This window comes from Phyllobates terribilis, unplaced genomic scaffold, assembly GCF_046119375.1.
Source record: "Phyllobates terribilis strain yellow unplaced genomic scaffold, ASM4611937v1 Scaffold_12__6_contigs__length_324123572, whole genome shotgun sequence".
Lineage (NCBI taxonomy): Eukaryota > Metazoa > Chordata > Amphibia > Anura > Dendrobatidae > Phyllobates > Phyllobates terribilis.
Genome location: NW_027362772.1, coordinates 309,329,493 through 309,346,189, shown reverse-complemented (window position 1 = coordinate 309,346,189; position 16,697 = coordinate 309,329,493). Strand labels below are relative to the sequence as shown.

At 34.3% G+C, this 16,697-nt stretch overlaps 1 protein-coding gene across 2 annotated transcripts in view; it reads right to left on the bottom strand.

The window, feature by feature from the left end:
- Positions 1 to 14,437, bottom strand: part of VSIG2 (V-set and immunoglobulin domain containing 2) — a 33,250-nt gene extending 18,813 nt beyond the window's left edge. Inside the window, exons 1-2 of one of the 2 annotated variants that reach the window (XM_073657381.1) lie at positions 14,033 to 14,437; positions 818 to 972 (exon numbers count right to left, since the gene is read on the bottom strand). In XM_073657381.1, coding sequence (XP_073513482.1) covers positions 818 to 972; positions 14,033 to 14,051 — 174 coding nt within the window. In that variant the 5' untranslated portion in view covers positions 14,052 to 14,437. Of the gene's footprint in view, positions 1 to 817; positions 973 to 2,152; positions 2,391 to 14,032 lie in introns of those variants that run through there. The other variant, XM_073657380.1, reaches the window with a different exon arrangement.
- Between the last annotated feature and the right edge of the window lie 2,260 nt (positions 14,438 to 16,697).

Here is a 16,697-nt window from a genome sequence, read left to right as displayed (position 1 = left end):
GAAAGATGGAAAATTTGTATTTGGAGTTTTTCAATAAAAAATATTTGATTAAAAAAAACAAACATAATGTAGCAATATAATCGCAATAAAGTGTAACAAATAATCTGGAATATCCTGTAATAATATAACAATCACTCTACGTATCTTGGAAAATTCCTTGGAAGGTTCAGAATCCTGAAATGTTACGTTACGACTGATGATATTATGTGTCCGTCCTCCTATCGGCTCACAATATCTTTCTGGTCTGTCAGAGCAGAGGCTATTATTGTTCATCCTGAGCTTGCTGGTTCCTGAATAGAATCCCAGCACTACGGTACAGACTGACACTTACACAGGCAGAGAGGCAGGAGGAGAGAGGGGGCAGATAATGCTGCACATTACAGGATCGTTACCGCTCATGGTGGCTGCACTGATTACGGCTGCACGTTATCACCCGGCCCTGGCTGGTCTATAATCTCCAGTAACAGTTAATATTCTCTCCTGCATGTGTATATATTATATATATTATATATTTGGATTGCGATAACTGACAAGTCATTGCACCGTTAAATAACGCGCCGCCTACGCCTCACTCATTAGCATAAAAAGACATTCTGGGAGAGGAGATGAAATGTGACATTTATGAGAACGTGTCCCCCAAACCACAAGGTCCTCAATAACTGAGCATCGGCGTCGCCCCCTGCTGGTAACAGCGGTCACTCCTAGACGAGGACTGAAGGCTTTATATTCAGTGCGGATACTTCTTAAAGGGCCAGTACACTTCATAAAGCGGATATGAATATAAGAGATACGTGAATATTTTCCGTCGCCTTCTTACCTGCCGCCATCTTGACGGTTGGGCGTTTCCAGGTGAAAACTTCCATTCTACCACAAACTGATTGCCCACGGTGGTGGAGTACAGGCAGGGCAGGATCACCGTAGAGCCGGATTTTCCCACCACAGTTTTCTCAGGGGTTGTCACTGACACCGAGCCTAGAATAGAAGGAAACAGCGTCCCAGTGTGAATAGCGGCAGAGGAGCAGAATATTACGGTTTACACATAAACGGCTCGGAGGGGACTGGCTCTAATTAAAGAGATGAATTGTGTCTTCTTGGCAAAGCTTCATGGGAAAAACATGCAAATTAACTCTCTCCTAGAGGGAAGGAAACAACGTAGCCCATGTCACCTGTGGAAGCAGCTCGCGATGGCGCAGATTCACCGTGACACTCTGATGTGTGGATGCAGCCTGAGTCTATGTCTGCCCCTTTAAGGAGCCTTGTACCATCGGCTGTTTGGGGTCCTGGCCCCTCACCAGCAGGAATTATCTGACTAAATGAGACCCTGACACATTTTGGGGGGTGGGAGAATTGATTGAGAAGAAGGACAATGTGGAATAACAAGGCTGCTCTGCTCCACCGCCCGGCTCTGCTATTCCTCTGCTACCTCTGTCCTCATATGTTATTGTCCTGCGCTGCTGCTCTGACAGGCTGTTCTTAAAGGGGCTGTCTGGTCCCACCATATTGATGAGCTCTCCCCCTCTCCACTATCAGCCCCGTGTCCCCCGCTCGCCTCCTGACATAAACAATACCACGTGACCGCTGCAGCCAATCAGCAAATACATCTGAGTGGAAGAACACACTAGAAATGATCACAACCCATCTCATGGGCAGAAAAGGAAAAATCAGCAATTTCTTGTGTGTGGAGATGGACCAGAAAGTAGCGACCAACTGCTTCACCTCCGGGAGTGAGATGAGGAATGCTTCTTAGAAAAAAAAATCCAACGTAGACAACCCCTTTAAAAATACATATTTCTTGAGCTCCCCCTAGTGGTGGATGAGGGTGGACAGAATTATATAAATATATACATATATATATATAAGAGTTTGAGCTTCGGACCACAAAAAGGAGCTGTGACCCCTAAAGGTCCAATCTGGTACTGACAGCCGAGGCTCCTCCTGCTCCCACAACCTGGTAATAATGAAGCACAGATCTACGCAACAGCGTACATGCGGCGTATCTCTGTGTATATGTGTGTATGTATATGTCACGTCTATATATGTATGTGTATGTGATTTCTGTGGGTCTGGGGTCCATACAAACCCCAGTGCAGGTCCTCGCTGTTCTCCCTCCATAGTGTTATAAGTAATATATGACCTATATTCAGTTACGCACCTGTATGAGCGGCGAGGCCGATGATTACGAGAAGGGAACATTGCAGCAGCATGGTGCCCGGTGCTGGCTTCTCTGCCAACTAGAGCCTGTTATCTGCTCGGCCGTTGTGTGAGTCACTGGACCGGCCCAACCGCAGCCGACAACCCACCAGGCTACCGCCTGCTATGCTGAGCGCAATCTGCAATAATGTGCCCAGAAGAATAACAAAAGGCTAAATGTGTACAAAAAATTCTGCAAAACTCCAAAACTGTCCTAAAATAACACCCCTACCTCACCTCCTTACTACTCCTCAGCTTTATACCGCCCTGAGCCATGTAATACCGCCCTCACTCTGCACTACTACCTGGAAGAAATAAGTAACTGAAAAGTATCATATTGTAACAATAAAAAGCCACTGCAGGTATGAAAATCTGTACTGTCGGTAAGGGCTACTATTATAGTAGTTATATTCTTGTACATAGGAGCAGTATTATAGTAGTTATATTCTTGTACATAGGAGCAGTATTATAGTAGTTATATTCTTGTACATAGGAGCAGTATTATAGTAGTTATATTCTTGTACATAGGAGCAGTATTATAGTAGTTATATTCTTGTACATAGCAGCAGTATTATAGTAGTTATATTCTTGTACATAGGGAGCAGTATTATAGTAGTTATATTCTTGTACATAGGAGCAGTATTATAGTAGTTATATTCTTGTACATAGGAGCAGTATTATAGTAGTTATATTCTTGTACATAGGAGCAGTATTATAGTAGTTATATTCTTGTACATAGGAGCAGTATTATAGTAGTTATATTCTTGTACATAGGGGCAGTATTATAGTAGTTATATTCTTGTACATAGGGGGCAGTATTATAGTAGTTATATTCTTGTACATAGGAGCAGTATTATAGTAGTTATATTCTTGTACATAGGAGCAGTATTATAGTAGTTATATTCTTGTACATAGGAGCAGTATTATAGTAGTTATATTCTTGTACATAGGAGCAGTATTATAGTAGTTATATTCTTGTACATAGCAGCAGTATTATAGTAGTTATATTCTTGTACATAGGGAGCAGTATTATAGTAGTTATATTCTTGTACATAGGAGCAGTATTATAGTAGTTATATTCTTGTACATAGGAGCAGTATTATAGTAGTTATATTCTTGTACATAGGAGCAGTATTATAGTAGTTATATTCTTGTACATAGGAGCAGTATTATAGTAGTTATATTCTTGTACATAGGAGCAGTATTATAGTAGTAATATTCTTGTACATAGGGGCAGTATTATAGTAGTTATATTCTTGTACATAGGGGGCAGTATTATAGTAGTTATATTCTTGTACATAGGAGCAGTATTATAGTAGTTATATTCTTGTACATAGGGGCAGTATTATAGTAGTTATATTCTTGTACATAGGGGCAGTATTATAGTAGTTATATTCTTGTACATAGGGAGCAGTATTATAGTAGTTATATTCTTGTACATAGGGGCAGTATTATAGTAGTTATATTCTTGTACATAGGGGCAGTATTATAGTAGTTATATTCTTGTACATAGGAGCAGTATTATAGTAGTTATATTCTTGTACATAGGGGGCAGTATTATAGTAGTTATATTCTTGTACATAGGAGCAGTATTATAGTAGTTATATTCTTGTACATAGGGGCAGTATTATAGTAGTTATATTCTTGTACATAGTAGCAGTATTATAGTAGTTATATTCTTGTACATAGGGGGCAGTATTATAGTAGTTATATTCTTGTACATAGGGGCAGTATTATAGTAGTTATATTCTTGTACATAGGGAGCAGTATTATAGTAGTTATATTCTTGTACATAGGGGGCAGTATTATAGTAGTTATATTCTTGTACATAGGAGCAGTATTATAGTAGTTATATACTTGTACATAGGGAGCAGTATTATAGTGGTTATATTCTTGTACATAGGAGCAGTATTATAGTAGTTATATTCTTGTACATAGGGAGCAGTATTATAGTAGTTATATTCTTGTACATAGTGGGCAGTATTATAGTAGTTATATTCTTGTACATAGCGGCAGTATTATATTAGTTATATTCATGCACATAGGAGCAGTATTATAGTAGTTATATTCTTGTACATAGGAGCAGTATTATAGTAGTTATATTCTTGTACATAGGAGCAGTATTATAGTAGTTATATTCTTGTACATAGGAGCAGTATTATAGTAGTTATATTCTTGTACATAGGGGGCAGTATTATAGTAGTTATATTCTTGTACAATAGGGCAGTATTATAGTAGTTATATTCTTGTACATGGGAGCAGTATTATTGTAGTTATATTCTTGTACATAGGGAGCAGTATTATAGTAGTTATATTCTTGTACATAGTGGGCAGTATTATAGTAGTTATATTCTTGTACATAGCGGCAGTATTATATTAGTTATATTCATGCACATAGGAGCAGTATTATAGTAGTTATATTCTTGTACATAGGAGCAGTATTATAGTAGTTATATTCTTGTACATAGGAGCAGTATTATAGTAGTTATATTCTTGTACATAGGAGCAGTATTATAGTAGTTATATTCTTGTACATAGGGGGCAGTATTATAGTAGTTATATTCTTGTACAATAGGGCAGTATTATAGTAGTTATATTCTTGTACATGGGAGCAGTATTATTGTAGTTATATTCTTGTACATAGGGGCAGTATTATAGTAGTTATATTCTTGTACAATAGGGCAGTATTATAGTAGTTATATTCTTGTACAATAGGGCAGTATTATAGTAGTTATATTCTTGTACAATAGGGCAGTATTATAGTAGTTATATTCTTGTACAATAGGGCAGTATTATAGTAGTTATATTCTTGTACATAGGAGCAGTATTATAGTAGTTATATTCTTGTACATAGGGGGCGGTATTATAGTAGTTATATTCTTGTACAAAGGAGCAGTATTATAGAAATTATATTCTTATACATAGGAGCAGTATTATAGCAGTTATATTCTTCTACATAGGGGGCAGTATTATAGTAGTTATATTCTTGTACATAGGGGGCAGTATTATAGTAGTTATATTCTTGTACATAGGGGCAGTATTATATTAGTTATATTCTTGTACATAGGAGCAGTATTAAAGTAGTTATATTCTTGTACATAGGAGCAGTATTATAGTAGTTATATTCTTGTACATAGGAGCAGTATTATAGTAGTTATATTCTTTTACATAGGAGCAGTATTATAGTAGTTGTATTCTTGTACATAGGGGGCAGTATTATAGTAGTTATATTCTTGTACATAGGGGCAGTATTATAGTAGTTATATTCTTGTACATAGGGAGCAGTATTATAGTAGTTATATTCTTGTATATAGGGGGCAGTATTATAGTAGTTATATTCTTGTACATAGGAGCAGTATTATAGTAGTTATATACTTGTACATAGGGAGCAGTATTATAGTGGTTATATTCTTGTACATAGGGGGCAGTATTATAGTAGTTATATTCTTGCACATAGGAGCAGTATTATAGTAGTTATATTCTTGTACATAGGAGCAGTATTATAGTAGTTATATTCTTGTACATAGGGGGCGGTATTATAGTAGTTATATTCTTGTACAAAGGAGCAGTATTATAGAAATTATATTCTTATACATAGGAGCAGTATTATAGCAGTTATATTCTTCTACATAGGGGGCAGTATTATAGTAGTTATATTCTTGTACATAGGGGGCAGTATTATAGTAGTTATATTCATGTACATAGGGGCAGTATTATATTAGTTATATTCTTGTACATAGGAGCAGTATTAAAGTAGTTATATTCTTGTACATAGGAGCAGTATTATAGTAGTTATATTCTTGTACATAGGAGCAGTATTATAGTAGTTATATTCTTGTACATAGGAGCAGTATTATAGTAGTTATATTCTTGTACATAGGAGCAGTATTATAGTAGTTATATTCTTGTACATAGGGGCAGTATTATAGTAGTTATATTCTTGTACATAGGGGGCAGTATTATAGTAGTTATATTCTTGCACATAGGGGGCAGTATTATAGTAGTTATATTCTTGCACATAGGGAGCAGTATTATAGTAGTTATATTCTTGTACATAGGAGCAGTATTATAGTAGTTATATTCTTGTACATAGGAGCAGTATTATAGTAGTTATAAGGGGGCAGTATTATAGTAGTTATATTCTTGTACATAGGAGCAGTATTATAGTAGTTATAAGGGGGCAGTATTATAGTAGTTATATTCTTGTACATAGGAGCAGTATTATAGTAGTTATATTCTTGTACATAGGGGCAGTATTATAGTAGTTATATTCTTGTACATAGGGGGCAGTATTATAGTAGTTATATTCTTGTACATAGGAGCAGTATTATAGTAGTTATATTCTTGTACATAGGGGCAGTATTATAGTAGTTATATTCTTGTACATAGGGGCAGTATTATAGTAGTTATATTCTTGTACATAGGGAGCAGTATTATAGTAGTTATATTCTTGTACATCGGGGGCAGTATTATAGTAGTTATATTCTTGTACATAGGAGCAGTATTATAGTAGTTATATACTTGTACCTAGGGAGCAGTATTATAGTGGTTATATTCTTGTACATAGGAGCAGTATTATAGTAGTTATATTCTTGTACATGGGAGCAGTATTATTGTAGTTATATTCTTGTACATAGGGGCAGTATTATAGTAGTTATATTCTTGTACATAGCGGCAGTATTATATTAGTTATATTCATGCACATAGGAGCAGTATTATAGTAGTTATATTCTTGTACATAGGAGCAGTATTATAGTAGTTATATTCTTGTACATAGGAGCAGTATTATAGTAGTTATATTCTTGTACATAGGGGGCAGTATTATAGTAGTTATATTCTTGTACAATAGGGCAGTATTATAGTAGTTATATTCTTGTACATGGGAGCAGTATTATTGTAGTTATATTCTTGTACATAGGGGCAGTATTATAGTAGTTATATTCTTGTACAATAGGGCAGTATTATAGTAGTTATATTCTTGTACAATAGGGCAGTATTATAGTAGTTATATTTTTGTACATAGGAGCAGTATTATAGTAGTTATATTCTTGTACATAGGGGGCGGTATTATAGTAGTTATATTCTTGTACAAAGGAGCAGTATTATAGAAATTATATTCTTATACATAGGAGCAGTATTATAGCAGTTATATTCTTCTACATAGGGGGCAGTATTATAGTAGTTATATTCTTGTACATAGGGGGCAGTATTATAGTAGTTATATTCTTGTACATAGGGGCAGTATTATAGTAGTTATATTCTTGTACATAGGAGCAGTATTAAAGTAGTTATATTCTTGTACATAGGAGCAGTATTATAGTAGTTATATTCTTGTACATAGGAGCAGTATTATAGTAGTTATATTCTTGTACATAGGAGCAGTATTATAGTAGTTATATTCTTGTACATAGGAGCAGTATTATAGTAGTTATATTCTTGTACATAGGAGCAGTATTATAGTAGTTATATTCTTGTACATAGGAGCAGTATTATAGTAGTTATATTCTTGTACATAGGGGGCAGTATTATAGTAGTTATATTCTTGTACAATAGGGCAGTATTATAGTAGTTATATTCTTGTACATGGGAGCAGTATTATTGTAGTTATATTCTTGTACATAGGGGCAGTATTATAGTAGTTATATTCTTGTACAATAGGGCAGTATTATAGTAGTTATATTCTTGTACAATAGGGCAGTATTATAGTAGTTATATTCTTGTACAATAGGGCAGTATTATAGTAGTTATATTCTTGTACAATAGGGCAGTATTATAGTAGTTATATTCTTGTACATAGGAGCAGTATTATAGTAGTTATATTCTTGTACATAGGGGGCGGTATTATAGTAGTTATATTCTTGTACAAAGGAGCAGTATTATAGAAATTATATTCTTATACATAGGAGCAGTATTATAGCAGTTATATTCTTCTACATAGGGGGCAGTATTATAGTAGTTATATTCTTGTACATAGGGGGCAGTATTATAGTAGTTATATTCTTGTACATAGGGGCAGTATTATATTAGTTATATTCTTGTACATAGGAGCAGTATTAAAGTAGTTATATTCTTGTATATAGGAGCAGTATTATAGTAGTTATATTCTTGTACATAGGAGCAGTATTATAGTAGTTATATTCTTTTACATAGGAGCAGTATTATAGTAGTTGTATTCTTGTACATAGGGGGCAGTATTATAGTAGTTATATTCTTGTACATAGGGGCAGTATTATAGTAGTTATATTCTTGTACATAGGGAGCAGTATTATAGTAGTTATATTCTTGTATATAGGGGGCAGTATTATAGTAGTTATATTCTTGTACATAGGAGCAGTATTATAGTAGTTATATACTTGTACATAGGGAGCAGTATTATAGTGGTTATATTCTTGTACATAGGAGCAGTATTATAGTAGTTATATTCTTGTACATAGGGAGCAGTATTATAGTAGTTATATTCTTGTACATAGGGGGCAGTATTATAGTAGTTATATTCTTGTACATAGCGGCAGTATTATATTAGTTATATTCATGCACATAGGAGCAGTATTATAGTAGTTATATTCTTGTACATAGGAGCAGTATTATAGTAGTTATATTCTTGTACATAGGAGCAGTATTATAGTAGTTATATTCTTGTACATAGGAGCAGTATTATAGCAGTTATATTCTTGTACATAGGGGGCAGTATTATAGTAGTTATATTCTTGTACAATAGGGCAGTATTATAGTAGTTATATTCTTGTACATGGGAGCAGTATTATTGTAGTTATATTCTTGTACATAGGGGCAGTATTATAGTAGTTATATTCTTGTACAATAGGGCAGTATTATAGTAGTTATATTCTTGTACAATAGGGCAGTATTATAGTAGTTATATTCTTGTACATAGGAGCAGTATTATAGTAGTTATATTCTTGTACATAGGGGGCGGTATTATAGTAGTTATATTCTTGTACAAAGGAGCAGTATTATAGAAATTATATTCTTATACATAGGAGCAGTATTATAGCAGTTATATTCTTCTACATAGGGGGCAGTATTATAGTAGTTATATTCTTGTACATAGGGGGCAGTATTATAGTAGTTATATTCTTGTACATAGGGGCAGTATTATATTAGTTATATTCTTGTACATAGGAGCAGTATTAAAGTAGTTATATTCTTGTACATAGGAGCAGTATTATAGTAGTTATATTCTTGTACATAGGAGCAGTATTATAGTAGTTATATTCTTGTACATAGGAGCAGTATTATAGTAGTTATATTCTTGTACATAGGAGCAGTATTATAGTAGTTATATTCTTGTACATAGGGGCAGTATTATAGTAGTTATATTCTTGTACATAGGGGGCAGTATTATAGTAGTTATATTCTTGCACATAGGGGGCAGTATTATAGTAGTTATATTCTTGCACATAGGGAGCAGTATTATAGTAGTTATATTCTTGTACATAGGAGCAGTATTATAGTAGTTATATTCTTGTACATAGGGGGCAGTATTATAGTAGTTATATTCTTGTACATAGGAGCAGTATTATAGTAGTTATAAGGGGGCAGTATTATAGTAGTTATATTCTTGTACATAGGAGCAGTATTATAGTAGTTATATTCTTGTACATAGGGGCAGTATTATAGTAGTTATATTCTTGTACATAGGGGGCAGTATTATAGTAGTTATATTCTTGTACATAGGAGCAGTATTATAGTAGTTATATTCTTGTACATAGGGGCAGTATTATAGTAGTTATATTCTTGTACATAGGGGCAGTATTATAGTAGTTATATTCTTGTACATAGGGAGCAGTATTATAGTAGTTATATTCTTGTACATCGGGGGCAGTATTATAGTAGTTATATTCTTGTACATAGGAGCAGTATTATAGTAGTTATATACTTGTACCTAGGGAGCAGTATTATAGTGGTTATATTCTTGTACATAGGAGCAGTATTATAGTAGTTATATTCTTGTACATGGGAGCAGTATTATTGTAGTTATATTCTTGTACATAGGGGCAGTATTATAGTAGTTATATTCTTGTACATAGCGGCAGTATTATATTAGTTATATTCATGCACATAGGAGCAGTATTATAGTAGTTATATTCTTGTACATAGGAGCAGTATTATAGTAGTTATATTCTTGTACATAGGAGCAGTATTATAGTAGTTATATTCTTGTACATAGGAGCAGTATTATAGTAGTTATATTCTTGTACATAGGGGGCAGTATTATAGTAGTTATATTCTTGTACAATAGGGCAGTATTATAGTAGTTATATTCTTGTACATGGGAGCAGTATTATTGTAGTTATATTCTTGTACATAGGGGCAGTATTATAGTAGTTATATTCTTGTACAATAGGGCAGTATTATAGTAGTTATATTCTTGTACAATAGGGCAGTATTATAGTAGTTATATTCTTGTACATAGGGGGCAGTATTATAGTAGTTATATTCTTGTACATAGGGGCAGTATTATATTAGTTATATTCTTGTACATAGGAGCAGTATTAAAGTAGTTATATTCTTGTACATAGGAGCAGTATTATAGTAGTTATATTCTTGTACATAGGAGCAGTATTATAGTAGTTATATTCTTGTATATAGGAGCAGTATTATAGTAGTTATATTCTTGTACATAGGGGGCGGTATTATAGTAGTTATATTCTTGTACAAAGGAGCAGTATTATAGAAATTATATTCTTATACATAGGAGCAGTATTATAGCAGTTATATTCTTCTACATAGGGGGCAGTATTATAGTAGTTATATTCTTGTACATAGGGGGCAGTATTATAGTAGTTATATTCTTGTACATAGGGGCAGTATTATATTAGTTATATTCTTGTACATAGGAGCAGTATTAAAGTAGTTATATTCTTGTACATAGGAGCAGTATTATAGTAGTTATATTCTTGTACATAGGAGCAGTATTATAGTAGTTATATTCTTGTACATAGGAGCAGTATTATAGTAGTTATATTCTTGTACATAGGAGCAGTATTATAGTAGTTATATTCTTGTACATAGGGGCAGTATTATAGTAGTTATATTCTTGTACATAGGGGGCAGTATTATAGTAGTTATATTCTTGCACATAGGGGGCAGTATTATAGTAGTTATATTCTTGCACATAGGGAGCAGTATTATAGTAGTTATATTCTTGTACATAGGAGCAGTATTATAGTAGTTATATTCTTGTACATAGGGGGCAGTATTATAGTAGTTATATTCTTGTACATAGGAGCAGTATTATAGTAGTTATAAGGGGGCAGTATTATAGTAGTTATATTCTTGTACATAGGAGCAGTATTATAGTAGTTATATTCTTGTACATAGGGGCAGTATTATAGTAGTTATATTCTTGTACATAGGGGGCAGTATTATAGAAGTTATATTCTTGTACATAGGAGCAGTATTATAGTAGTTATATTCTTGTACATAGGGGCAGTATTATAGTAGTTATATTCTTGTACATAGGGGCAGTATTATAGTAGTTATATTCTCGTACATAGGGAGCAGTATTATAGTAGTTATATTCTTGTACATCGGGGGCAGTATTATAGTAGTTATATTCTTGTACATAGGAGCAGTATTATAGTAGTTATATACTTGTACCTAGGGAGCAGTATTATAGTGGTTATATTCTTGTACATAGGAGCAGTATTATAGTAGTTATATTCTTGTACATGGGAGCAGTATTATTGTAGTTATATTCTTGTACATAGGGGCAGTATTATAGTAGTTATATTCTTGTACATAGCGGCAGTATTATATTAGTTATATTCATGCACATAGGAGCAGTATTATAGTAGTTATATTCTTTATATTCTTGTACATGGGGGCAGTATTATAGTAGTTATATACTTGTACATAGGGGGCAGTATTATAGCAGTTATATTCTTGTACATAGGGGCAGTGTTATAGTAGTTATATTCTTGTACATAGAGGTCAGTATTATAGTAGTTATATTCTTGTACATAGGGAGCAGTATTATAGTAGTTATATTTTTGTACATAGGGGGCAGTATTATAGTAGTTATATTCTTGTACAACGGAGCAGTATTATAGCAGTTATATTCTTGTACATAGGAGCAGTATTATAGCAGTTATATTCTTGTACATAGGGGGCAGTATTATAGTAGTTATATTCTTGTACATAGGAGCAGTATTATAGTAGTTATATTCTTGTACATAGGAGCAGTATTATAGTGGTTATATTCTTGTACATAGGAGCAGTATTATAGCAGTTATATTCTTGTACTTAGGGGGCAGTATTATAGTAGTTATATTCTTGTACATAGGGGGCAGCATTATAGTAGTTATATTCTTGTACATAGGGGGCAGTATTATAGTAGTTATATTCTTGTACATAGGGGGCAGTATTATAGTAGTTATATTCTTGTACATAGGAGCAGTATTATAGTAGTTATATTCTTGTACATAGGAGCAGTATTATAGCAGTTATATTCTTGTACTTAGGGGGCAGTATTATAGTAGTTATATTCTTGTACATAGGGGGCAGCATTATAGTAGTTATATTCTTGTACATAGGGGGCAGTATTATAGTAGTTATATTCTTGTACATTGGGGGCAGTATTATAGTAGTTATATTCTTGTACATAGGGGGCAGTATTATAGTAGTTATATTCTTGTACATAGAGGTCAGTATTATAGCAGTTATATTCTTGTACATAGGGGCAGTATTATAGTAGTTATATTTTTGTACATAGGGGGCAGTATTATAGTAGTTATATTCTTGTACAAAGGAGCAGTATTATAGCAGTTATATTCTTGTATATAGGGGGCAGTATTATAGTAGTTATATTCTTGTACATAGGGGCAGTATTATAGTAGTTATATTCTTGTACATAGGGGGCAGTATTATAGTAGTTATATTCTTGTACATAGGAGTAGTATTATAGTAGTTATATTCTTGTACATAGGAGCAGTATTATAGTAGTTATATTCTTGTACATAGGGGCAGTATTATAGTAGTTATATTCTTGTACATAGGGGGCAGTATTACAGTAGTTATATTCCTGTACATAGGAGCAGTATTATAGTAGTTATATTCTTGTACATAGGAGCAGTATTATAGTAGTTATATTCTTGTACATAGGGAGCAGTATTACAGTAGTTATATTCCTGTACATATGAGCAGTATTATAGTAGTTATATTCTTGTACATAGGGAGCAGTATTATAGTAGTTATATTCTTGTACATAGGAGCAGTATTATAGTAGTTATATTCTTGTACATAGGAGCAGTATTATAGTAGCTATATTCTTGTACATAGGGGGCAGTATTATAGTGGTTATATTCTTGTACATAGGGGGCAGTATTATAGTGGTTATATTCTTGTACATAAGAGCAGTATTATAATATTTAGTTCATGATCAGAAGGATATTTAAAAATAAGTCTTGTACATTTACAAAAAACCTATATTATTATTTTTCTTAACCTGTGACTCGAGTTCTGCTCATACAAGTAACGTGGGGAGTTGCCCTTTAAGGTCTGTGACAGTAGACCGTGTTTTGTTACTTTACCTTCCCCCGCACAAGCTTGTAATGAGGGGATACCCCAGGCTGTCTCATTCCGCCCCCTCTATCATTACTATTGTATGTATGGTAACATATGACAAAACATTCCCGTGCTGTTTTTCTGTCTGATCTGGTTTTACATTTGTGGTTAATTACTGAGTAGTTTTGTTCCTGGAGATAAGATGTAAGTGTTGTGTTTATGGAAGGTGCGTTGTGGAAATACTGCATCTTATCACAGACGTATAACTCATTATATAATACCGTAACAATATAATTATAGCAATATACTCACTTACTTTGAGGTTCGAGTATCATATTTGCCCTGTGAACAGACGATGCCCTGGAGGGTCAGCAGCATCCAAAGTGAAGACTTATTTAGACAGATCAATAATCGGGAAACTAGTTTTCCTAGGTACCCTCATACCCGACTATCAGCCCATCTAAACAGACTGATCACCCGATGAATGTGCAAAATGTTCTTTCGTCAGGTGAAATGATGTTTAAGAAGACTTAAAATATAAGTAGTATAAGAGCAGATGATGAGGATACTATCTAATATTGAGTACATGGGGTACAGTGATGGGGTCTGACTACACCCCTTTATCTAGTGGAGCTGTATGTCCCAGGAGCCTCCACATGTTCCTATAACATGGCTCATTAGATGACTTTTTATAATTCGAGGAGTTCAGGGTGGTGGTGGAGCCGATCTCACCACAATGGCATGAATTTTATTTTCAGGCTTACATGATGTTTGGAGATATTATCTTGAGATTTTGTTTGTTTTCTCCTTTATCAGGTTTTGGTGGCCGCACCTTCTCCCTACAGCTACCTGGTACTGAGCATATCTGATTCCGCTGCTTCAGGTTAAATATTAATTTTCGCAGAAAAGAATTGAACATAAAGGAGACTGAAGTCAGCAAGCATCATATGCGCCACCATCACATGAACGATTGTAATAATAAATATGACTTTCTTCTAGAGTTTCGCCACCTAAACTGATCTACATTCATACTACCATGATCTATCAGAAGCAATGACTATCAGTAGCCGTTGACAAGGGGACTAAGGGCTGACATTTCTTCTTGTGGTGAGAAGCTATCCAGTGCAGGTAGACTTATATACCATGCTGTGCTCTCACCCACCCAACCAGTTCTCTTGCTTTACACTGATGAGGGGGAAAACGACAGAAACCCGTGTTTGCAATATATTTTCAGGTTTAGCTTCTTATTTCATATAGTCATGTGACAAGGACCTTTAAAGGGTCGTTATTGAATTTTAGGATTGTTACCACTAATAGGTGGCACTAGAGTTCCTATCATGTTCCTCTCTAAAGAAGCTATTTGCAAATTTAAACTCCCTGGGGATCATTACATGGTCCATAAGTCTCCATACTCCAACTATCTCTATAAGGAGAAACTTAATCTCTTATGCTCACTGGATACAATGTAACACAATGTTATAATGGATGCAATAATGCACTGGACACAATGTAACACTGGATACAATGTAACACTGGACACAATGTAACACTGGACATGTTATTGCAATAACGACAATATTATAATGGAAGCAATAATGCACTGGATACAATAATGCACTGGATACAATGCAACACTTGATACAATGTATCCTTGGACATGTTATTGCAATAAAGACAATATTATAATGGATACACTAATGTACTGGATACAATGTAACACTGGATACAATAATGCACTGGATGCAATGTAACACTGGATACAATAATGCACTGGATGCAATAATGCACTGGATACAATAATGCACTGGATACAATGTAACACGATAGAATAATGCACTGGATACAATAATGCACTGGATGCAATGTAACACTGGATACAATAATGCACTGGATACAATAATGCACTGGATACAATGTAACACTGGATACAATAATGCACTGGATGCAATGTAACACTGGATACAATAATGCACTGGATGCAATGTAACACTGGATACAATAATGCACTGGATACAATAATGCACTGGATACAATGTAACACTGGATACAATAATGCACTGGATGCAATGTAACACTGGATACAATAATGCACTGGATGCAATGTAACACTGGATACAATAATGCACTGGATGCAATGTAACACTGGATACAATAATGCACTGGATGCAATGTAACACTGGATACAATAATGCACTGGATGCAATGTAACACTGGATACAATAATGCACTGGATACAATGTAACACTGGATACAATAATGCACTGGATGCAATGTAACACTGGATACAATAATGCACTGGATGCAATAATGCACTGGATACAATAATGCACTGGATACAATGTAACACGATAGAATAATGCACTGGATGCAATGTAACACTGGATACAATAATGCACTGGATACAATAATGCACTGGATACAATGTAACACTGGATACAATAATGCACTGGATGCAATGTAACACTGGATACAATAATGCACTGGATACAATAATGCACTGGATACAATGTAACACTGGATACAATAATGCACTGGATGCAATGTAACACTGGATACAATAATGCACTGGATGCAATGTAACACTGGATACAATAATGCACTGGATGCAATGTAACACTGGATACAATAATGCACTGGATGCAATGTAACACTGGATACAATAATGCACTGGATAAAATGTAACACTGGATACAATAATGCACTGGATACAATGTAACACTGGATACAATAATGCACTGGATGCAATGTAACACTTGATACAATGTAACACTGGATACAATAATGCACTGGATGCAATGTAACACTGGATACAATAATGCACTGGATGCAATGTAACACTTGATACAATGTAACACTGGATACAATAATGCACTGGATGCAATGTAACACTGGATACAATAATGCACTGGATGCAATGTAACACTTGATACAATGTAACACTGGATACAATAATGCACTGGATGCAATGTAACACTGGATAC